The sequence below is a fragment of the Sardina pilchardus genome, chromosome 12 (genome assembly GCF_963854185.1).
Source record: "Sardina pilchardus chromosome 12, fSarPil1.1, whole genome shotgun sequence".
Classification (NCBI taxonomy): domain Eukaryota; kingdom Metazoa; phylum Chordata; class Actinopteri; order Clupeiformes; family Clupeidae; genus Sardina; species Sardina pilchardus.
The window spans coordinates 26,317,711-26,342,191 of NC_085005.1; the positions used below are offsets into that span (position 1 = coordinate 26,317,711).

Below are 24,481 nucleotides of genomic sequence, written 5' to 3' on the forward strand. Positions count from 1 at the left end.
GCTTGATAAACACTGTCATTTTTACAATATCTGTTTTACTATTGCAAGTAATCAGTATAGCCTGCTGTATGTTACTGTAATGCAAGCAAAACAAAAATGAAACAAAAACTAACTAGAAAATGTAAATGTAAATACATAAAAATATGTATATATACACGCCTATAGCAATGGATGGGGTGGCAGGTTAACAAATCTCATCTACAATTGGAATCTGGCATCATACAATGCAATAATGCAATGTTGTCCCAAGCTAAGCAATGGAGAAAATATCACCTTGTGTGCCATATCTAGAGGTGGAAAAGTCCAGCTTCAGAAAGTAAAGGTCTTACCACATCTGTGCCAACCATTCATTTCAACAGCTGATTCTAATTTGCACAACTCTTCAGCTAGGTAGAGCAGCTAATTAGTGTAATCACATGCGTTAAGTCACAGGTAGAACCAATACATGGTTGGATTTTTACTTTCTGAAGCTGGACTTTTTCACCTGTGTGCCATATCCACCCTTGAACTGATCACACCTCAGTGTCTCTGCATACCTCTTTCATTGCTTGCAGAAGAGACATGCAGGTGTGTGTGGCTGGTGGTCATAAAAGAATGATAAGTCCGCACACCAGAATATACTCTTTAGCGTTCTTTTAGAAAAACAATTAAATTGTTGGTGAATCAGCAGGCTACTGTGTGGAACAGAGCAGATGTATTTGTGTAACAAAATTGCAAACAGAGTATGAACAGTTAGTTGTGTAAGTTTCACAACTTGTGATAAACTAAGCGTTAAATCAGTGAATGTGCTTTTATTTTGGCAAATTGGATTGGTTACAAATGATAGTAGTTTCAGCAATTTTGCTTCAAGAATCACTGTTTTGAATCTGGCTTTGAAGTATTCCAAAAAACAATGAGTTATATGTCCTCTGGCTATCACCATAGTGTGCAACCTTTTAAGACTGAACACTAGTCTGGGGAGTCTGCGCTTGATTTCTACTGCACAAAAGACTATGCATTTGGATAGTCAACCAATCAGACCAACAATCTGGGTGCGCCTTTTGGATAAGCTGATTGGACCCAGCAAACGTGGACAGGAAGAAGGAGAGATAATGTGCAGGTTTCCAGTCTGAGATGTTAGGGCAAAATCCAAACTGCCGGCAGATCAGACTGGGTTTACCCACCCAGCCCAAGTTGTGGGCCTACCCTCACTTCTCTATACCCTCATGACAAAAAATACTAGTGCCCTATATAGGGCACTAAAAAATACTGGACAATATCTCCCTCTACTGGTGAGCCCAAGCAAACCTATTTTTCTGTTCTGTTTAACCATAACAAACAGCATCTTTAACAGCATAGAAATGTATTAAACAATAACAATAGTAATCTTAAAAATGAATGATTAACCGAAAACCTTAAAACTTTAAAATAAAAGTGTCCCTCTTTTAACTCATTATCAAAAGGAGCATTTCACAAGTCTTACTCAATGATTCACTCGACTGAATAACGGGGTTATTCATGATTCGTCACCAGACGAAATCAGGGAAGAGAAACTCCCATGACTCTACAAACACACCTAAACAACAGCTAAAAACGGCTTAACATGTATTCCACAAACGCGTTTGTTTAGGCGTGCCAGTGTAGCCTACTGTAGTGTGGCAGTTTTTGACCCCCTGCAGCTATAATTTCTTTGTTTCCTGCTTCACTGGGACGTTTCACACGGCCAGGTAACTTCCCTAGCTTCCTACCACACCTGGGTTAGCTGCGTGGACGCGCCCTGCGCAGCTGTGCAGATGTTGCGAAGAGCCTGAACGCACCTCAGCAAAGAAAATAATACAGGGAATACTGAGTTTAATAATACACAGGTAGGTTGAAGTTGAATCTGTTTGAGGTTTTGTGGTCAACTAACTCCATAACTTTACATTTCATTGATATATGAGAAGCAACCGCGCGATTCGGTGTTCAAAACTTTATTTGAAGTTGGAGGGCCTGTTGTGAACTCGCAGTCAAGTAGCCTATTTGGAATGATTTTGCAATGTGCATTGTTTTTATTCACTTCTCTGTACTATCACGACTAAATGAGCAACGCAGTGAAGAAGTTTGCACATAGGGTTTGGATCACACATGACTATTTCAGGTGTCAGATTTCAGACCTATCCGATTACCACAAAACATCTGAAATTGTCTAAACTTTCTAAATTCGGCTGTTTGTATCCTCTCAAGTATAATGTAAAGTGGCATCAGTCATACGGCATCTTAGATTGGTAGACTACATGATGTTGTTGAGGTGCAAGTTTATGGACACTGAGCTGTTTTTCCTTCATGCGATTACTCTTCAATAGTTTACTAATCTTTTATTGTCGTTTCTGTCCTGCGTTGGCGTCGTACCTTCCTAGTAGCATTAAGCAATCACAGAGTTCCTGCCTGGACGCTGTGCATTCCTCCGCAGTCGACTAGTATTCGCCCCCTCAGGTGTGTCTGCGAGCTGTAGGCTGTATTTCGCCCGTGTGCTTTGAGAAGTGTAATGACGTGAAGGTTCCTAACAGTCAAAGCTTAGCCTACTTTTCATGATTGGGTCAAGTGGAATATGGGCTATGGTAGCCTACTTCTACCACTACTTCAGTGTGTGAGAGAGTAAGATCGCAGAATGAAGGAGCAGATAGTGGAGATAGTGGAGACACTAGTGGAACAGCAGGGGTTGGAGTCTTGTCTTCACCAAGTCATTGTTATGTGTGATTACGTGTAGTTGGGTGTGGAATGAGGTAGCCTAGTCTATATTCTTCTTCGTCAGGTGATTTTTTCTCCCGCTGTGTGCTGTTTAGGATCGTGTCTTGGCACGCCCGGAATGTGTGGGATTAACCCGGAATACCCAAGATACGCTCATTTCGCAACCCCTCTCTCTCTCTCATTTTCTTTCTGTCTTATTGTGGGTCTCCCTTTGATTGTAGTAGTAGCTCAAGGGAGACAAGACATAGGCCTATCAATTACAGCACAGTGCGATTGCGGTGTTGTTTAACGCAGCCTTCAAGGTTGATATACAATGGTATTTTAGCAGTAGGCCTAGATACAAGCAGAAGTTGAAAATGTTATAGGGGTTCCCATACGCCTCAGAAATGTCTATAGGCCTATTGCCATCACTACGAAATGTGATGTACTCAAAGTTGCCTTAAATTACCCTTGAAACATACTAAACAACTATTTATTTAAATTAAGGGGCCCTTATTTTGTAAATCAGGCCCTTAATCTGACCAAATTAAGGGGGTTGTTTCAAAGTGCATTAGCTTTATTTTTTTGTCTGAGAGTCTGCTCAAAAGAAACAGACAGATACACACTCACACACACACATGCACGCAACATACAGCAATATTATGGTGTTTTAAATATATGTCATCCCTTCATCAACTTCACAGGCACACACACATGCCCAGAAGCACAAGTCACATACAACAATCCAAGCTATCCAATCCAATCTTCTTGGAATTTTCTCAGTCCTCACTCACCAGATCAGCCCTCAGATTCATCTGGTCACTCATTTCACACTCTCGTTTCCTCGTGCAGGAGCGGGCAGCCATGATCAAGGCTGCGGAGATGGGCCACAACTCGTGGGAGTTGACGGTGGTGGTGGATCAGCACGGTCTGGAGGAGAGCATGAAGTTCAAGATGAGGGTGGAGGGGACCCTACACATCGGGGGCCTCATGCTGAAGCTGGTGGAGAAGATCAGTGAGTAGCCTAGCACCACTTTGTTTCCCATTTAGAGACAAACATCAATACAATGTGTAATCAACATTGAACGAACATCTAGGGGACCATGTGGAGTAGTCTAGTAACCACTGAGTTGCTGTGTGGTATTAGAGTCATGGGCTGAACCTCTTAATCCAGTTTACTGGGACTACAAACAGAAATGGGAAGACTGGGTACATTTGATGTTCTTACACCTTAAAGTAAGTTGCTTACACCACACATGTTCAACTGATTGTGACACAGGGTCCACCATTCTGGAGGATCACTGTTGTGTGATAGAAGGTAAAGAGTGGCCCCTGTTGTGGCGCAACCGGCTGGGGCATCTGCACCGTATGCCGGCGACCTGGATTCGATTCCCGCCCCGTGGTCCTTTCCAGATCTCAACCCTTCTCTCTCCCATTCAGTTCCTGTCACTCTCCACTGTTACTATCATTAAAAGTCACAAAAAGCTCTGAAAATATACTTTTATATTTCTAAACATAGAAATATAAAAGAGAAGGTAAAGAATGTATCACAATACAGCAATTCTGCAATTCTCACTATGCTGCAAAAGATTTGCCTACAATACATCATGATGGCTGTGCAAAAGCTAAAGTTCTGTATTTATTCACTGCATTTCATAACAGTTGTTACAGTTGTGAATCTTTTGCAGCATAGTGAGAATTGCAGAATTGCTGTATTGTGATACAGTATTATCGTCGTTCATCATGTAGGCTATCATGTGTCACTTACAGTACTGTATGTGGGTAAAGTATTGTGATAGAATCTATTCATGAGATATTCTGCACTGTAATTCAAATCCCTACTGTCTAGCACAAGTGTCTTTCCTTTCAAGCAGCTGGCTTATGTGTATATGTGTGTGCGTGTGAGAGTGAGGGAGAGAGAGAGAGAGAGATTTTACCACTCCCTTATTTGCTGTGGTTAATTGTTCTTAGCTCTTTCTTACCGCTGGCTCTAAGGGTCAAAGTTCACAACACATGCCTGCTTCAAAGAAAGACTACTCGCATGGTCAACCAATCAAATTACGTTTACGGTTATGATACTTAGCAGACGCCTTTGTCCAAAGCGTACCAAACACTCTTTACTGACATATGATCATACTGGTTTGTTTGTGTATTCGTGAAAACAAGCACGCAAAAACTTTGTCTGTACATTATGTTACAGACATTGTATGTTATACAATGTTGTGTGTGTGTGTGTGTATGTGTGTGTGTGTGTGTGTGTGTGTGTGTGTGTGTGTGTGTGTGTGTGTGTGTGTGTGTGTGTGTGTGTGTGTGTGTGTGTGTGTTTGTGTGTTTTCTCATCATAATTCACCACACTTCCTGGTGTGAGGCCCAGTGAATGTACTGTACATATGACTCACTCTAACATCATCACACAGGTAGACTGGTCATCTGTGGTCAGGTACAGAGACAGCAGCTGGACACACCCCCTAATCTCCTGAAATACGAGTGACTCATAGTTTTGATTCCTCAGGTTGATGTCATACCTGTCTGGACTTGGATGTGTTTTTATTTTACCGTAATCGGATATGTTAGGGGTGTGTGTGTGTGTGTGTGTGTGCTGGGTATGTGTGTGTGTGTGTGTGTGTGTGTGTGTGTGTGTGTGTGTCTGTTTCATTCTCTCAGGTTTCAAGTTTTAAGTTCTTTCAAACTTTGAGGCCTAAGAACATCAAATGTACTCAGTCTTCCCATTTCTATTTGTAGACAGAGTAAACTGGATTTAGAGGTCCAGTCCATGACTTTAATACCACACACCTTTTGTCAGATTCAGTGTTTATTAGGTTACTCCTCATGGTCTTCTAGATGTCCGTTCAATGTTGATTACACATTGGTGTTTGTACACAGTCCCTAAGTTGGAAACAAATTTAGTGGCTCACACTGAGCTGTAAAAGTATTATGTGTGTGTGTGTGTGTGTGTGTGTGTGTGTGTGTGTGTGTGTGTGTGTGTGCGTGTGTGCGTGTGTGTGTGTGCGCGTGTGTGCGTGTGTGTGTGTGTGTGTGTGTGTGTGTACTGTATGTGTGTTTGTGCGTGTGTGTATCGTACAGTATGTGTGTGTGTGTGTGTGTGTGTGTATGCTTCAACCCGTGTGTGTTTACACCCCCCCCCCGTGCAGAAGCGCCTCAGGACTGGTCAGACCACGCGCTGTGGTGGGAGCAGAAGAGCTGCTGGCTGCTGAAGACCCACTGGACGCTGGACAAGTACGGGATCCAGGCGGACGCCGACCTGCACTACACGCCGCAGCACAAGCCCCTGTGCCTGCAGCTGCCCAGCATGCGCACCGTGCGCCTCAGCGTCAGCTTCTCCAGCGTGGTCTTCAAGACCGTGGCCGAGATCTGCAGGATACTCAGTGAGTCCAACTGCACAGGGGGATAATGTAGCAGTAGCAGTGGTAGTATAATAGTACTATTACTAATAATCATTTACAGGGCACTTTTTTTTATCAAACCAAGTAACAAAGTGCTTTACAAAGGCAAAATAAAACAGACATAGATATTCAATCATCTGGTTTAAAAAATAAACAACTATAAACAATTAAGTCTATGCGTGGCATTCTGAAAGTCAGGAAAGGGTCAGTGGTGAAAGTGAGTTTTTAGGAGAGACTTAAAGGGATAATCCGGAGTGAAATGCACTTTGGATCAATTTTTCGGACTACTAGTCGGATAGAGAGTCCAGAATGAATTTAATCGAGTCCGTACCTTTCCGGAAATGTTAATAAAGTGTTGTTAAAACGTTGCTAGCTGCAGCTGCGACATTTCCGGAAAGGTACTGACTCGATTAAATTTATTCTGGACTCTCTATCCGACCACATAAAGACGTGGGGATACTTCGGTTTGGCTTTAGGGACCCTCTACTCACTACCACGTAAGTGTAGTGTGGTTTGGAACAGTAGAAGAGGTATAAAAATAGCGTTTTGTAGCGGCGAAAGACATGCCCGCGTCACTTCCAGGCTAACGAGTTTTGGCTAAAAACGGTGAGCTCGAACTTTCTCAAAATACATCCGAATGACATGATTTTGGTGTCAACTCAACGTATGTAGGCTACTCCCAATAGTCCGAAAAATTGATCTAAAGTGCATTTCACTCCGGATTATCCCTTTAAGATTATGACACCTAAGTTATTCCCGAGCCTAGTTGCCATGACACTGGCCACTGGTGATCTGTTTACATCCAGAATCCCTACGACTACATGTGTGTTTACACATGTATAGGCTAGCTCATACAGTAATTTCCCGTGTATAAGCCATATTGTGTGTAAGCTGCAAAGCAGTGTTTTATGCAAATTAAAAGAAACAAAACCATATTAATACCATTTTAACTGTATTAAACTCATAGCTGAAAAATGTTGCAAAATCAATGTAGGCCTATAAGCCGCGGCTAATAGTAGGGAAATTACCGTGATCAGGCTTTACCTTGTTCACAACATGCCTGAGGTGGAAATAGAAAAAAAGGAGATCGAAGGCACTTATATAAAATATATATACCAAAAATATATAAAAACCCATTATTTAACTGGCTAATTTATTATATAAAGTTAAAAACATAGGGAGAAGCAACCCATGCCTGAGGTGAAGTTTCGTTGTTTTCATGACTGGACTGTAGGCATCAGGAGATCGGAGGAGCTGTCTCTGCTCAAACCGCCAGACGACCCCAAGAAGAAGAAGAAAAAAGACAAGAGCGCAGAGTGGCAGGTGGACGAGATGCTGACCAAGGACATTCTGGACATTACCACAACTGGAGTCTCAGGTAAGAGAAGACACTATACTCAGGTGAACAGCTGAGGCTGGAGGGTCAGTCAAGTTTATGATCTACCCTTGTCTCCCATCAGCGCTAAGGTTTGAGATGAGGAGGCCATCACGTGTAAAAGGACTGCCCCTCAGGCATTCGCTCTCTCTGAGGTTATACTGCAAGTTTACCTCACATTCTCTCTGTCTCTGTCTCTCTCTCTCTCTCTCTCTCTCTCTCTCTCTCTCTCTCTCTCTCTCTCTCTCTCTCTCTCTCTTCAAGCAGTTCCTCACCAGAGAGTAATTACAGTATATTGTTGCTGCTATGTTTATGTTGTTTTCTCGTTGTCTGTGTGTGTGTGTGTGTGTGTGTGTGTGTGTGTGTGTGTGTGTGTATATGTGTGTGTGTGTGTGTGTGTGTGTGTGTGTGTATGTGTGTGTGTGTGTGTGTGCGCGCGCGTGCTTGTGCGTGTGTGTGTATGAATGAGTATCCTGATCCAAGAACGATAAATCTGAAAATAATACCCCCAAGGAACAGCAGTGCTGATGCATCACTTTGTAATGGCTTTCCACCCCCTGGCTGCTGCTGATAGCTCTGGAGGCCGACACTTATAACACACACTCACCTCAGACACTGACTGGACACCACAAGAGTGGTATACACTGCAGTTTAAAGGAGAAGCGTAGCATAGCCTTGTGGGTAAGATCAGTGATCACCACGTCTTTCCACTTTCAAAGGTACTTTGTTTTGTGTACCGGCTGGGAGCCCGTCCACAATAGCATAGAAGTGTAATGATATTTTGAGCCCAGTCAGTGGCTTAAGGTACTAGTGACTTGCTTTGGTGAGATTGCCCTCAAGGCTATGCTATACGTTATTTCCTTGCAAATGCATATTCCTTGTCATATTACTCAAAACCACTCTGACTAATGTAATTTTGGTCCCCAACAAATAAAAAGTTTATAGTGATTATCATCCAAACATAGACCGTAGGTTGTTTTTAGACTGCAATTTTCCTTTAATGCAACTGACAGAGAGAAACACTGAGCGCAGGGGAAATAGACGCTGTCTTGTAAAATCTTACCTTCTTCTCCCAGCGATGCTCTGTGTGTGTGTGTGTGTAGAGTCATCTTGTAGAATTGTTTGGCTATGTGTTCCTTCTCCAGGAAGCCCCGGATTCTACAGCACGAGCATGACGTTCCAGACAGAGAATGGGTTCCACTACAATCCGAAGAACCCTCTGGCCAAATGCCAGCTGAACCTTCCCCCCGATGAGCTCGCTAAGATGTTCCAGCCTTTGGACCTGGAGGATAAAGCTATCATCAATGCTGGGTAAGGCCTGGACAGAAGTGTTGGGCTCAAACAAAGAAGAATCTAATTTTTCCTCACCCAATTTAGAAGTGAAACAACAGCATTACGTTTTGGAGGAAAGTTAGGAAGTTGTAGGAAGTTATCATGGGAGGGGGTATAGCTAAATGTATGGGTGACTGTACATACCACAAATTGGTGGATTCCTCTTGTACAAAGGTGTGTGTATAACTGGCTCATTCAATCTGGCCCTCTAACCATCCAGCCAGTGTACAGTAATTGGCTAATTCATGGCCTTCATCTCCATTCTGGCTATAATGGCCGCCATGCATCGCATCACCCAGGCGGGTGCTACACATTAGTGGTGGTTAGTGATATTCCTTCCCTGAAAAGCATTTCGGATGCCTTAATAAAGCACTATACATAATACTGCAATATGTGTGTATTTCTGTATGTGTGTGTGTGTGTGTGTGTGTGTGTGTGTGTGCAATCATGAAAGTAAGCATTTGTATGCATTTGTGTACATACTGTATGTGCTAATGTATCGTGTGTGTGTGTGTGTGTGTGTGTGTGTGTGTGTGTGTGTGTGTGTGTGTGTGTGTAAACGGAACAGCTGGCTGGACTCGTCGCGCTCTCTGATGGAGCAAGGCATCCAGGAGCATGATCGGCTGCAGCTGCGCTTTAAGTACCACTGCTTCTTTGACCTCAACCCAAAGGTGAGAGGTCATGAACTTTAACCCACGTCTGAAACCTAAACGATTCACTCATTAGCCAAGATTCATTCATTGCAATCATTATTTAATCCATATTTGGCTGATATCTGTCTGTCTGCCTCTGTGTGTGTGTGTGTGTGTGTGTGTGTCCAGTATGATGCAGGTCGTATCACACAGCTCTATGAGCAGGCCCGCTGGTCTATCCTACTGGAGGAGATTGACTGCACTGAGGAAGAGATGCTCATGTTTGCGTCATTGCAGGTACACTCAGTGTGTGTGTGTGTGTGTGTGTGTGTGTGTGTGTGTGTGTGTGTGATTGCTGAGGGGGGTATAGTGTTTATGTGTGTGGTATGTGTGATCGGTGGTTTAGTGAAGCGGTGCTGAAGGGGTGGTGTAGTGCTGTGTGTGTGTGTGTGTGTGTGTGTGTGTGTGTGTGTGTGTGTGTGCGCGCGTATTTATGTGTGTGTGTGTGTGTGTGCGTGTGTGTGTGTGCGTGCGTATGTATGTGTGTGTGTGTGTGTGCATGTGTGTGTGTGTGTGTGTGTGCGTGTGTGTGTGTGTGTGTGTACGTGTGTGTGTGTGCGTGCGTATGTATGTGTGTGTGTGTGTGTGTATGTGTGTGTGTGTGTGTGTGTGTGCGTGTGTGTGTGTGTGTGTGTGTGTGTGTGTGTGTGTGTGTGTGTGTGCGTGTGACTGCTGACTGTAGAGACGGTGTACTATAGCGTGGTAGGGGGTTGTATTTCTCCCCCAGAGGAGCATGAAAAGGCTCTGCTCCTGCTCACTCCAGTTCTGACGCACCCCCCTGGTGCTTCCACCGGCCCCAAGCTCCAGCACCTGCATTGCATTGCAGTCAGAGAGAAAGCAGATCCTGTGCCTTTGTCCTCACTGGTTCAGTGCCAACACATCACACTATGCTGGCCTCACTGGCCATGCATGATATACCATCAATTTTATGGTGGTATGGATGGATGGATGGATGGATAGATAGATAGATAGATAGATAGATACATTGGTTGATTGATTGATTGATTGATTGATTGATTGATTCGTTGGCTGATTCATTCATTCATCCCCAAAGGGAGATTATACGGTTTGATCTTAACTGCAGGATAAATAGAGGACTTATTCTCTCATTCTCTCATTCTCTCACTGCCAAATTCTAGCATTTGTTCATTACATCACATCTTTTAAAGGTGAACTATGCAAGTTTTTAGCTTAATTTACCTTAACTGATCAGCTTCGGAGTCATTGGAATGGTTATTTGACTTATTCCGGGTTGAATGATGGCTTTCTCGCTACCCACAATTCAGCATGTCATTGGAGTTATCAAGTGAGCACCCTCATTCACCGATGTTTCGTTAAGTTAGGCCCACGACACCTCATGAAGGCTTAGTTTACAGCAAAGATTCTAGAACAGAGCAAGATGGATCAGTTGCGTCAAAAGAATGAAGTACGGTACAGGGCGCCATTTTGGTAAGCTCAGCAACATTTCTGACACAGTTCCAATCATATAAACCCACCTCAACAGCTGTTTTTGCCGTTGCCAGCTGTTTTTTGTTTTGTTTTGTTACTCGGTAATGATCTGGCCGTGTGAAAGGCACGATTTATTACTTTTCGGCTTACCAAAATGGCGCCCATGGAGCGTTAGAATGTACTTCAAAAAATCCAACGTATTCTCCGGCCAGTGATCCATCTTGCTCTGTTCTAGAATCTTTGGTTTACAGTGAAACCAGCGTCCTGGAGACTATTGTGGCTGTAGTTCCAGATGAGCTCCATCTTCTTATTCTGTCCCTTCAGTACCACATCTGCAAGCTGACCAGCATGTCATCGGACCAGAACAACCGCTCGGACGAGGGGGATATCGACGAGGTGGAGGCAGCTCTGTCTAACCTGGAGATGACCCTGGAGGGGGGCACTGCTGACAGTTTACTGGTGTGCACACAGATACACACACACTCACACACACACACACACACACACACACACACACACACACACACACACACACACACACACACACACACACACACACACACACACACACACACACACACACACACACACACACACACATACAAATACTACCTTCAAATACACTTTGGTCGTTGATATTGCTTTGCTTTCCAGGAGGACATCACAGATATCCCCAAACTAGAAGACAACCTAAAGCTCTTCAGGTGAGGGAAATACCTTGTGCTTACTGTGGCTCAGGAGCTACCTATAGGAGGTAGGAACGTAACGTCACTCTTACGATCCCGACTTCTCCTGCCTTGTCCTTGAGCACAACACTCAATCTTTACACATCCATTGTGCAGGATGGCATCTTGCATACTGTATCAACCAAATATTCTAGAACAGAGCAAGATGGATCACTGGCCGGAGAATACGTTGGATTTTTTGAAGTACATTTTAACGCTCCATGGGCGCCATTTTGGTAAGCCGAAAAGTAATAAATCGTGCCTTTCACACGGCCAGATCATTACCGAGTAACAAAACAAAACAAAAAACAGCTGGCAACGGCAAAAACAGCTGTTGAAGTGGGTTTATATGATTGGAACTGTGTCAGAAATGTTGCTGAGCTTACCGAAATGGCGTCCTGTACCGTACTTCATTCTTTTGACGCAACTGATCCATCTTGCTCTGTTCTAGAATCTTTGGTATCAACCTTCACCATTAACACTGGTGTTTGTGAGTGTGTGTGAATAGGTAAATATGTGAGGCATTAATCTGTTAAGCACTTTTAATGCTTTAAGTGTGATATCAGTGCAGTCCATTTAGGTTTTGCTTATTATTCACAGTACTAGTGACGTGTGATTCACAGATAATTCAGTCTATGTTGTTTGTAGCACTATTTATCTAAACCACAGGGACCACAGATGTAAATTAGCTGTATAGCTAACTCTGGTACAGGAATTGTTCTGTACATGGCCCCTGTCAAATAAACTAATAAACTAAACTAAACTCCCATGTTAGCTCTGTCTAGTAACTCATTACTGTGTCCTGAGGTGGCCATGTACTGTAGGCTGGTGTCCTAGAGTGTTCTTCTCAGATACACAGTCTGTCTCTCTCCCCTACATTGCAGGCCCAAACGTCTGACGCTGAAGCCTTATAAGGACTACTGGTTCGTTTTTAGGGACACTACCATCTCCTACTACAAGAACAAAGAGTCGGCCAATGGTGAACCCATAGAACAGCTCCATCTGAGGGGTGAGGCTGCACATCACACACTCATATACAGTACACTGTCACAGTAAAGGCCCATTCACACCAAGAGCGTTAACTGTAATGATAGCTACATGTATAAACAAATATCACTCTCGTTACTATGCATGATGATGTTATACATATAAACTCTAACGATGAGGTGCACATTGCTTAGTGTTCTTGAGTTTGAGCCTCATGCTTCTTTGCTCATAACTGCCCACTTATTTGTGCCCATCCTCATAACTGCTCGCTGATCTGTGCCCATCCTCATAACTGCTCGCTGATCTGTGCCCATCCTTATGACTGCTCGCTGATCTGTGCCCATCCTCATGACTGCTCGCTGATCTGTGCCCATCCTTATGACTGCTCGCTGATCTGTGCCCATCCTTATGACTGCCCGGTGACTTGTGCCCATCCTCATGACTGCCCGGGGACTTGTGTCCATCCTCATAAGTGCCTGCTGATCTGTGCCCATCCTAGTCTTAACTCCTCGCTGATCTGTGCCCATCCTCATAACTGCTCGCTGATCTGTGCCCATCCTTATGACTGCACGCTGATCTGTGCCCATCCTTATGACTGCCCAGTGCCCACTGATTTGTGCCCATCCTTATGACTGCCTGCTGATCTGTGCCCATCCTTACGACTGCCCGGTGACTTGTGCTAGGCTGTGAGGTGGTGCCAGACGTAAATGTGACGGACAAGAAGTTTGGCATCAAGCTGATGATCCCTGTGGCTGATGGCATGAACGAGATCTACATCCGCTGTGAAGATGTGAGTTTCTCTCTCTCTCTCTCTCTCTCTCTCTCTCTCTCTCTCTCTCTCTCTCTTTCTCTTGCTTTCTTCTTTGGCCAGCTCTCTCTCCGGGTGAAGTACACCTGTTACCACTTGTTGATATTCGGTCTCCTTAACTGTAGGAGACGCAGTATGCCAAGTGGAAGGCTGCCTGCATCTTGGCCTCGAAGGGGAAGACGATGGCCTACAGCTCGTACCGCACGGAGGTCAAGAACATTCAGTCTTTCCTGCAGATGAAGAGTCTGGCGCCACCTTCTGGCCAAACCAGTCCTGACCCTGACTCCATGGACATGAACTCAGAGAGCTTTGTGTCGCCGCGCTATGTCAAGAAATACAAATCCAAACAGGTGAGGAACAGAGCTGGAGAGACTAGACTAGATAGTGAGGGAATTTCATGCTGGGAATATTTGTATTTATTGAAACAGTTAATTTGTTAAAGCATTAAAGGAAGACAGTGAAATGTAACTGAGCCTGCAAATGACATGAAATTATCTATAGACTTGCCTATTTACTAATAGTCAGCTGTTGCTGTTTTGTGTTCTCATTGAATCAAGCTGACCACAAGGATTTTGGAAGCCCACCAGAACGTGTCCAAGATGTCCCTCATGGATGCAAAGATGCGTTTCATCGAAGCCTGGCAGTCCCTACCTGAGTTTGGCATCAAGTACTACGTCGTCAGGTAGCGGCAGTCAGAGTCATATACTGAAACAGCTGATAGTACAGTGATGCTGTACAGCTATCAGTGCTTACTGAGCTGCAAAGCCATGGAGATACTCTTAAGGGCTAAAGCCAGGGAACTCTTGTTAAAATGAATCCTGACCTTAGGCTAACGAGCTAGACCCACATCAAGATGTAGGGTCTAGGAACTCACTATAGCAGCCAGGCTGAATTGGAGGCGTGGGATAAACTGTTGTCTTTCAAATTCCCTCTCCACACAATATGATAGCGCTAAAGGAATTATCATCTTGTTTTCAAGTAGCAGTTAAACCCACCTACCGACTCTATACACGATGTGATTGGCCCGGCCCTCGTTGAAACTGGCCAGCTCCAAAGTCAACAGAGAGTTGCTAGACTACCCCAGCAGCACTAGTGGCGTCTAGATTTCTAGGCTATCCTGACCTCACATCCTAAATACAGATCTGTATGCATCTAGGCTTGGTGAACCCTGCCTGAACTTCCGGTGAATTTGGATTTCGCCTGAAGCTCAGGCTGGTAACCTGCATATCTATCTCCTCTGTTCCCTGCCAGGACCTTTGGCTCCAATCAGAAACTAGCTTATCCAAAAGATGCACCGGATCGTTGGTCTGATTGGTTGAAGGACTATCCAAGCGTATGGAGTCATTTGAACGATGCCCATTGATCACGTTGCCTCTTGTGCAGTAGAAACAAAGTGCAGCCTCCCCATACTAATGTTCAATCTTAACAGATTGGGTTTAGTAAGGTGAATAGCCAGACTAGTATGTATCATGATTAGACCATTCATGCACTGTGCTAACATCGTTATGTTGATCACAGGTTCAGAGGAAGCAGGAAGGATGAGGTCCTGGGCATCTCCTACAACCGGCTGATCCGGATAGACATGTCGACAAGTCTGCCCGTGACCACCTGGCGCTTCTCGAACATGAAACAGTGGAACGTTAACTGGGAGATCAGACAGGTGACGATCACACCAACACACATTTCACTAGTTCACAATATGAAATTTGTGTAAAGACATGCGACAGAAAAGCGCGTTTGGAGGGGTGTGTGACCACTGTCCTGAAGTGTTTTTGTGGGATAAAGAGTCAACTGTGTTCCTCTAGAACAGTGGTTCTCAAACTGTGGTACGGGTACCACTGGTAGTACGCGGACTGACTGTTGTGGTACTCCAAGATGTTTTATTTAATAAATACCGTAATCACTTCAAATGATATAAAAACATATCTAATGAAAAATTGTTTTTAAAAATATCAACTAGTTTTCATCTTTCTTGAAAAGAACTTAACAAAACAATGCAAAACAGTATGTACAATGTAAAATATATTATTGGCCTACGCTACTGTATTTTTAATGCTGGTCATAATGGTGGTACTTGGAGAGTCAATTGTTCTCTGAGGTGGTACTCATTGTGAAAAGTTTGAGAACCACTCCTCTAGAACTTCTAAGCTGCTTACTGTAGTTCTTGGTGTGGACATGCCTTTACTGTTCCTGTCCTGTTCCAGGTCACCATTGACTTCGACCAGAACGTGTCTCTGGCCTTCTCTTGCATAAGCTGTGACTGCAAGGTAGTGCACGAGTACATCGGTGGCTACATCTTTCTCTCCACCCGCTCCAAGGACCAGAACGAGTCGCTGGACGAAGATCTCTTCCACAAACTCACCGGTGGCCAGGAGTGACTGGAGTGGCCATTTTATTTCATTATTGTGTTTCATTGTGTTAAATCTGAGTCCAAGATTGCAAAGAAGAGAGAGCTCTAGAACAAGCTACACCAGCGTCACGCCGCGTCCTAACATGCATGTGACATGTAAGTGAGCTTCAGTGTCAAAATCAGTTTGATAACTTAGTTTTCAAGTATAATTGCCTAAGTGGATGCGAGGTGACTTTTTTTGAGGACTTCTTCCTATACAGCCTAGGTGTCCCATGCAGACAAGATTAGTAAGCTGAAAACATGCTGTGTAGAGAACGATAGAGAAACGAAATAGGGAAATAGTGTGGATGTAGCCTTTGAGACCCGGTTCCACAGGCAAAATCAGGACAATCTGGTAAGGTATGGAAACTAGATCTAAAACTAGACCTGTCTGACATGGAAGAATTGAGGATTTCATTCCTCTGCCTTTGAAATAACTTTCATTTGAGTTTTTTTTTTAAATATAAGTTTATACAGTATGTGTTTAAAAGGTTTGAAGGCCTTTTTATCTTGTCATAGTAGGCTTTCTTTAACATTTTTATAAGTGAATAAAGTGGACCGTTGCTGCTGTTTACAATAAATGCAAATAGAAAAAAAAAAAGTACAGGCTGGTGTGTGATGATTTTAAACTCTTTGGGTCCTAACTGTGCTCATGCTGAATGAAGTGAGACTTCTCTGGAAGGACAGCACCTGCCTTATGTAGCCTAAATTCAAGTTCAACAAGATGCTGTTTTCTCCAGGGGGATTGTTATGGTTCAGCTCCACTGTTGTGCTGGGTCACAGATTCTGGCAAATTTATTCACAAGGGCCTGAGCAACATGCAAGGCCCTATTGTTTTTGGAATGATTATTATTAATAATATTATTATCATTATTATTTGTACTTTGTCTAGCACGTTGAGCGTTTTTCTTTTTCAGGTGATTAACATGTGTCTCAGCTCCATTTGAGGACTTGCTACTGAAATGCTACCATCTTGTGATCCCAGCTAACATGAAAACGGTTAATAGCGTGATCTGTTAAAGTAACTGTAATCAGTTTCCCTGTCACCATGTGCATCTCCACACTAAGTGACTGCCACTTCATCAGTCAGCAAACATTTCCCTCTCAAGTTAAATCAATTTTGACACTTTTAGAAACTCATATTCCTCCATTAATTCACCAGGCTACCATTTCACACACTGCATCCGTCTCTCCAGAGTTCTTGGTGCTGGTAAGGAAGTTTTGCTGCCTGTTCGATCAGCAGCTAAGTGCATTTCCGACGCTGTCTTGTGCCATTGTTTTGGTAAATTTACACTTTTGCCCACCTCTCAATTTGATTTGGCTCACTTAAAAAAATGCAGCAGCGAAATTGATGTTGTGCCAATATCTTGTGGTGCAAAGGTTATAACAGTTCAAACTAAATTTGACATGCTGCACTGCTACCCCAATCTATAGAATAAGGTTATACTTTGGAAAATTGCTTGCATGGGGTGCTGCAATTGACATATTTCACTATCTGAAGACATGCACGAGTCAATATTGTGAATGCATACTGAATCAATCTGAATGCACTCCAAACTCTGCAATTTCGTTCCAAAGGATGTGCAACTGACACATTTTAATTTGTTGCTTAGACCACTTCTTCTGGATGTGGGCACGTGCATCTAATGTACAACCTTTTTACATTAATACACACACAGGAACACCGGCTATGCACACAAGTTTACAGACACGTGCGTGATGCGCGGACACACACACACACACACACACACACACACACACTGGCTGGCACCAAAGCAATGGCTTTGGCTGGCACCTGTCCTGAACATAGACACACACAAACACTGACACACATTGTGAATAATGCACAGCAGCTAGTAGCCTGCTATATGGCCGCCATGGCATAAGTCCAACGCGGAAACAGACGAGAGTCATGTTGTTGCACAATTACACACACACAATCTAGTTCGCTCAGTGTATAGGCTACTGCCATATTGCCTTTCCTTAAAAAAAAGAAGAAAAAAAAGAAGAAGAACAAGAACTAGAAAATGAAAAGACCGGGTATTAGGGAGAAGTCGTTATATATTACGCATGTAAATATATTTTGTTAGGGTATTAACCAAGTTGTGCAGTCGTTTCTCGTATGACCGCGTGGCCTAATGGATAAGGCGTCTGACTTCGAATCAGAAGATTGAGGGTTCGAGTCCCTTCGTGGTCGCATCTTTAGGTGGAACTTATGATTTCGTCAGCTGTAAAACAGCTGTGTAATAACCTAATGTAAGATCATTCACTCGCCGTTTGACATGTAATATCACTCATAAACCTGTTTGAAGGAAATGTCATTGACCCATGTACAATTCAGCAAAGCTATCCGCTACAATAACAACGTTATGTTCAACCACTGCCGTGTAGCATGCTACGGCTTCCATACGTCTTGCATGGTTCATTGTCAGTAGGTTATAGATAGATAGATAGATTTCCCCCCTTACTCTTCTCTTACAAAAATGTATAGGACTAACGTCATAAAGTGTGATGCGATAGTCCAAGTCAAGGAGTAATCACTGCCGCTGCGTTTTCATTCTCTGTGATCTGTTAGCAATCCTGTTCATACAAGAGCATTTGATTAGTCGTGTCTGTTCCCGCCGGTGTTGTAGCCTATGCAAGTTACACGTGGGGTGCCTTGGGCTAGTGTTCACTATTGAAATATCTCATTTGACTCTATTTCTATTGTACGTAAAAGGACATAGGGTTCCTGAATACCACAATACAACTGTCTGGCTAGTTAGCCAGCTAGAGCTGTCACTTTTCGCAATGGCGGACAACGGAGAAGACAAAGATGCAGAGTACAGAATCCGTGATGGTGATTATGTTGTATTGAAGCGAGGTGATGTTTACAAAGCTGCACAGATTCAAAAGAAAAGGTCAGTAACCGATATGTCTTCATTTTGTGTTTGTAATGTTTGAGATGTAGCCTAGGCTATGCCTTTATGTGGTGAAGCTAGTGGAAACGTCAACACTGAAAGTAACGTTAATGTTAACCCTCAGATTAGCTAACTTTGGCTACCTTGTAGCATCACACTTGTTCCTGAGGCTAAACTGATGTGATCGACCTAGGATATAACTCGTAACGTTAAGCTAACTCGTGCAGTAATACCAGTTGTACAATTCCTCTCTCTGACATTATAATGCTCTCATGTCATTCAGAAAAATTGGCTTCGAAAAGCAATGGTTCTTTCTCGATAATGCTGTGGGACAATTGTACGGGACGATATTTGAAGTCGAAACAGGCGGAGCCATGAAACCACTTGCAGCACCGCAAGTTGTCAGCGCTGCAGGTAAGATTATTGTTGCTGTATTCTAATCAATGCCTCCTACCTGCGCTGTAACAGTCGTTGTATATTTTGCGTTATTAAGTCATTTATGGGCCTACTACTTGTGCACTTCGCTATCCAATCACATATTGTATAGTTCCCCTCCCCTCGCTTCACGTTCTCTATCTTTTCCCATAGACAAAGATGAAAAGAAGGCAGGAACTGATAACAGGAATATTGTAGATGATGGCAAATCTCAAAAACTCACCAGGGACGACATTGAGACATTAAAAGAGCAGGGCTTGAAAGGACAGGTAGGTGTACAGCACTCTTGTCTCTTCAGACTGGGTGTAATGCACTTCTAACAGATTGATGATAGCCCTGTGTGTCTTGGTTTGTGTGTGTCCATAATAATACCTCTATCTTTTTCACCATTAGGAGATTGTGCAACAACTGATAGACAACAGCACAACATTTAAGGAGAAGACAGAGTTTGCCCAAGAGAAATACATCAAGAAGAAAAAGAAAAAGTAAGTTAAGAAAGACTGTTTTATTTAACCCGGCAGTGAGACAGACCATTCAACACAGGACATTCTAAACATTTGTCAAACTCCTGGAGTCACTGGATTTGGTCCAGTGCGGGATTGCGTGCGTGCATGCGTGCGTGCATGCGTGCGTGCATGCGTGCGTGCGTGTGTGCGTGCGTGCATGCGCGTGTGTGTGTGTGTGTCTGACTGTGCTGGCTGTGGTTCCATCTACTGCTGATAGGCCAATATATCAGTGCATCCCAACATTTGAAGTGTACATGAAAACTGTGTGTGTGACCGACTACTCTGGTCTCCTTGAAGGTATGACAACAATGTGACCGTGCTGAAGCCCTCCACGCGGATACTGGCTATGATGTACCATGGCAGAGAACCAGGCAAAATATGGTGAGTGGAACAGAAGACTGTTACTCTACCTTTCTATTTCCTCCCTCTCTTTTCTCGCACTTTAACTTTGACTTAGATATATAGATACTTTATTGATCCCCAAGGGGAAATTCAAGGTCCTTATACTTGTATCCCTTTCTTCCTTATGTAACCTTGGTGAAGTCAAGTGGGTCTCCTCTTGTCTCTCTGGTGTATGTGTGTTCTCTCAAATCTCTAGTCACCTCCTGTCCCTTGGGCCCAAATTGAAATGATGGACAGTGGACATAGTGTCTCGTAATGAACTAAACTAAAGCCGTCTGTGCACAGGGTCTTTCTCATGGTATTTAATGAGCAAATCGATTATTTGTTATTAAATGAATGGTTATTTATATTTGTATTGATTTATATAGACTTTAGATTTTGCATTTTGCCTGTCACACTTTTGGTGTGTGTGTGTGTGTGTGTGTGTGTGTGTGTGTGTGTGTGTGTGTGTGTGTGTGTGTGTGTGTGTGTGTGTGTGTGTGTGTGTGTGTGTGTGTGTGTGTGTGTGTGTGTGTGTGTGTGTGTGTGTGTGTGTGTGTGTGTGTGTGTGTGTGTGTGTGTGTGTGTGTGTGTGTGTGTGTGCGCGCGCGCGCGCTTGTTTGTGTCTCTCTTGATTTAAAATGTGTACTGTCTCTTGTCTCCAGTCACCTGCGCTATGACACGCTGGCTCAGATGCTGACCCACGGCAACATCCACGCCGGTAGTAAGGTGCTGGTGTTTGAAACCTGCGCTGGACTGGTGCTGGGTGCCGTCATGGAGAGGATGGGAGGTAAGGATCAGTCACCTGACCACTTTGACCCATACATTTTAACCTTTGAACCCCACTTTCTCACCTGATCTATAGTTACACTCTGCCCTTGTTTGGCTCCATGGGTCAACGATACTAAACTCTTTACCCAGTTAACCTCCAGAAAGGCCTGCAAGATACTGTACCAAGGACTGTTTCGATTTTCTTTCTGTTGCTTGCATCGCTCTGCTATTATGAACGAGAAATATAATTGAACAGAAGGGCATGTTTAACAGATTCAAAGTAGACAAAGTGGATTTCATCGCTCAGATGTGTCGAGCGCCGCGCACCCAACGCTAGAAGTGCAGCAGTCAACATTACTTTACATCAACACAAATGCAACGCAAAGTTTGACTGATGAGGCCTGATAATTTCTCATCTCTCATCGCTCATCGCTCATCTCTCATCGCTCATCGCTCATCTCTCATCTCTCATCTCTCATCTCTCATCTCTCATCTCTCATCGCTCTCTCTCTCTCATCTCTCTCTCTCTCTCTCTCTCTCTCTCTCTCTCTCTCTCTGTCTCTCTCTCCCCTCCATCCAGGCTTTGGCTCAGTGATCCAGTTCTACCCTGGTGGAGGTCCCACGCGGGCGGGCATGGAGAACTTCGGCTTCCCCCCACACTTCCACCAGACGCTGCACGAGTTCCCCCTCTGCAAGGTGAACGCCTTGTTGGCCGGCAGGCTGGAGGCGGAGGAGGGCCCGGAGGCTGCTGGCGAGCCCCAGGAGGAGGCCCCCAGCGGGGCAGAGGGCAAGGAGGAGGCCCCCGAGGAGAACCAGGAGATGGAGGTCACTGCGGAGGGAGACGAGTCCGCGGAGAAGGAAAGACAGGAGAGGCGTCGGGAGAAGAAGGTGAACGAGGCTGAGAAGTTTTCTTCTCTCTTTGGTGGCCTGTAGCTTTCAGTGTCATTGTATGTGGAAGAGTGTTATTCCTGACGTGTGTTGTGTTTAACTATTTAGATATTCAAATGACAGTACATGTGTTTGTCTGTTTGTTTGTTTGTTTGTTTGTTGCCTAGGTTTATGAGAGGAAAGTGAGGATGGAAGAGAAGAGGAAGAAGCTGATGGCCACTGCAGCACTACTGGAGGAAAAGCAGGCAGATGGGTGAGGGTTTTGTTTTTTGTTTATTTTTTATGTATTTGTTTAACTTTCTCTTTCATAATTCTGTCTCTCTCTAGCTTGATGTGTCTGTCTTCTTGTTGTGCCCCCCACTAGCATCCCTCTGTTAGATAAATACTCAGACTGGCTCTCTGGACTGCCTCTTCACCTGACCTCCTGTGGCACAGCGATGCTTTTCTGTAATCAATTCAGAAATAGTTGTGTGATCACCTTTCCTCCTCCTCCTCCTTTAGGTTGGTGATAGCGAGCCGGTTCCACCCCTGCCCGGTGCTGCTGGGTCTGCTCAAGTTCCTGGCCCCCTCCAGGCCGTTTGTGGTGTACTGCCAGTACAGAGAGGTACAGCCAAAGAACCCCCTAGAACCATCCCAGACCTCTAGATCTAGTTCTAGAGCTGTAGGACATCATTCTAGAAGCCTAGCTTAGCTCTCTGCCTTCTTAGGATTTGAATTTTCTCTAGTGTCACGGTGGTTTCAGTCTTAAAGGACAGGCTTGTTTGACATTTTAAAAAGTATAAATACATTAGTTGACCGTAATCCTTGGTTTTATAAAATGTTCTGTTTTCTGCCCTCTCTGTCTCTCAGCCTCTGATTGAGTGCTACACTAAGCTCAGGGAACAGGGCGGAGTCATCAGCATGCGATTGACGGACAGCTGGCTCAGGCAGTACCAGGTGATTTCTCCCAACTGACTCTTATCGAATCAGGCCTCATCCCCATAATTTAGTCACAATGACTACAATACATTGACTACAATGGCTACAGTAAGCCTTTTGCAGAAGATGGAAATGTTCAGTAGGCTTTGAAATGCTCGTGTGTTGCACGATCTGATGTAGATGAAGTTTGAAGGATTTAAAAAAAATATATATATATATTTTCATACTCGTCCGTAAAAGCTATTGCAAGGTGAATAATTATCTTATAGAGACCCGTCACTGCTTTATTAAATTGGGTTATTCACCGACTCCCCTAGAGGGAGACAAGTGAGCAAAAGCATTTGTGTCTCCGTGGCATGCATGCGTTGTTTTAGTGTGGCAGTGCCCTCACTGTCTTAGCTCAGCATTACTCTTTGTAGCCTGCTTGTTCACAACGAGTACAAATGGCAATGAAGTGCAGGGCAATGCAGCGGTGATGATCTCGGCAGGTATTGACTTATGGGACTATATTGGGGCTAAGCACTGGCAAAGCACTGCTACTTGGATGCGGAAATATCACACAACACATGAGTACTTTGGGCCCTTCTCATTCGTCTTTTTATCTATCCTCCCAGTCCCTTCCTTCCTTTCTCGGTCCTCCGGCTCGTTCCCACTGATCTTTAAAGAATGATGGGGCGGCAACAATGGGATAGTCTATCCAGTGTTCTTTATAGATCAGTGGGAATGAGCCAGAGGACCGAGGAGAGACGTTGAGAAGAGCCTTTCTCACTCACCACAACACAGACAACCTCTGTGCCCAAGTAGCAGTGCTTCGCCACAATACAAGGTGCTTCTCATGCAGCGTTTATACGTCCTCCCTCGCTCCTCGGGCCTCGATCCTCACTGATCTACATAAAGAATGATGGGGGGGAAACAATGGGATAGTCTATCCAGTGTTAGTTATAGATCAGTGGGAACGCCCCTCGAGGATCGAGCATCGAGGATCGAGGAGACATGTTGAGAGGCACCCATAGTCCCAAGTCCCCAGACCAAGACAGACGAGACTCTTTCTCTGTCTCTCTCTAACACACACACACACACACACACACACACACACACACCCAGTGTGACTCCTCCATGTCTATTCTACGCAGGTGTTGCCCAACCGGACACACCCTGTCCTCCTGATGAGTGGGGGCGGGGGCTACCTCCTCACCGGGACCACCGTTGCCACGGATACTGCCAAAGCCAGGACGAAGCAGGCTAAGGAAGAGGAGCCAGCGTCCAAGAGGATCCGTCTGGAGGAGGTGGATGGGGCAAGTAGCAACAACTCTGCCTAGCACCGCAATCTGATTGGACAGATAAGTGCAGAAATGGACGCCAGATCCGTGCCAAATCTGTGTCTGAATCGTCAACTTCTTGTCCAGGTGTCACAGAAGCTGTCACACAATCACTTGCTTATTTTTTTAATACTACAAGGAGTGTTTTTATTTTTTTGTTTTTGTGTCTTGCCTCCCACAATGCATTGCGGCGTGTGGATTGTGGGTTATTTATGTTTTTGAGACAGGAAGTGCCATAGTAAAACTAAACTAACAGGCATGTTCGTTCACTCCTGGACACATTGCCTGCATGTACAGGACTTTAAATAAAACAGAATATATAAAAAAAACTACCAATTGTTTCCCACTTTATCTTTGAGAGTATTCTTCATTTGCCACGTTATTATCTATGAAAAAAATGGTTTTAGTTTGTTTTGGCCATTCTAGTAATTTGTTTACATCCTAAAGACGGTTACCAATCCTGTGCAAATACACAGTTGCTGTGCATTTCTATAAAGTAAATAATATGTATTTTGAA

At 44.1% G+C, this 24,481-nt stretch overlaps 2 protein-coding genes and 1 non-coding gene across 3 annotated transcripts; all 3 read left to right on the forward strand.

The window, feature by feature from the left end:
• Positions 1 to 1,514: 1,514 nt before the first annotated feature.
• fermt1 (FERM domain containing kindlin 1) lies at positions 1,515 to 16,435 on the forward strand. Its single transcript, XM_062551213.1, has 15 exons — positions 1,515 to 1,844; positions 3,538 to 3,700; positions 5,838 to 6,071; positions 7,324 to 7,467; positions 8,610 to 8,775; positions 9,365 to 9,467; positions 9,618 to 9,725; positions 11,262 to 11,396; positions 11,592 to 11,641; positions 12,547 to 12,671; positions 13,333 to 13,439; positions 13,583 to 13,807; positions 14,015 to 14,139; positions 14,976 to 15,117; positions 15,662 to 16,435. Exons 2-15 carry the CDS (start codon positions 3,550 to 3,552, stop codon positions 15,833 to 15,835), a joined length of 1,989 nt encoding a protein of 662 aa, XP_062407197.1. The 5' UTR covers positions 1,515 to 1,844; positions 3,538 to 3,549; the 3' UTR covers positions 15,836 to 16,435.
• A 1,535-nt stretch (positions 16,436 to 17,970) lies between these two features.
• trnar-ucg (transfer RNA arginine (anticodon UCG)) lies at positions 17,971 to 18,043 on the forward strand. The gene has a single exon. It is a non-coding gene; the product is annotated as a tRNA-Arg (tRNA).
• A 435-nt stretch (positions 18,044 to 18,478) lies between these two features.
• Positions 18,479 to 24,340, forward strand: trmt6 (tRNA methyltransferase 6 non-catalytic subunit). Its single transcript, XM_062550609.1, has 11 exons — positions 18,479 to 18,746; positions 19,030 to 19,160; positions 19,335 to 19,450; positions 19,575 to 19,666; positions 19,985 to 20,068; positions 20,734 to 20,858; positions 21,420 to 21,727; positions 21,895 to 21,980; positions 22,229 to 22,331; positions 22,577 to 22,663; positions 23,779 to 24,340. Exons 1-11 carry the CDS (start codon positions 18,637 to 18,639, stop codon positions 23,962 to 23,964), a joined length of 1,428 nt encoding a protein of 475 aa, XP_062406593.1. The 5' UTR covers positions 18,479 to 18,636; the 3' UTR covers positions 23,965 to 24,340.
• Positions 24,341 to 24,481: the final 141 nt, after the last annotated feature.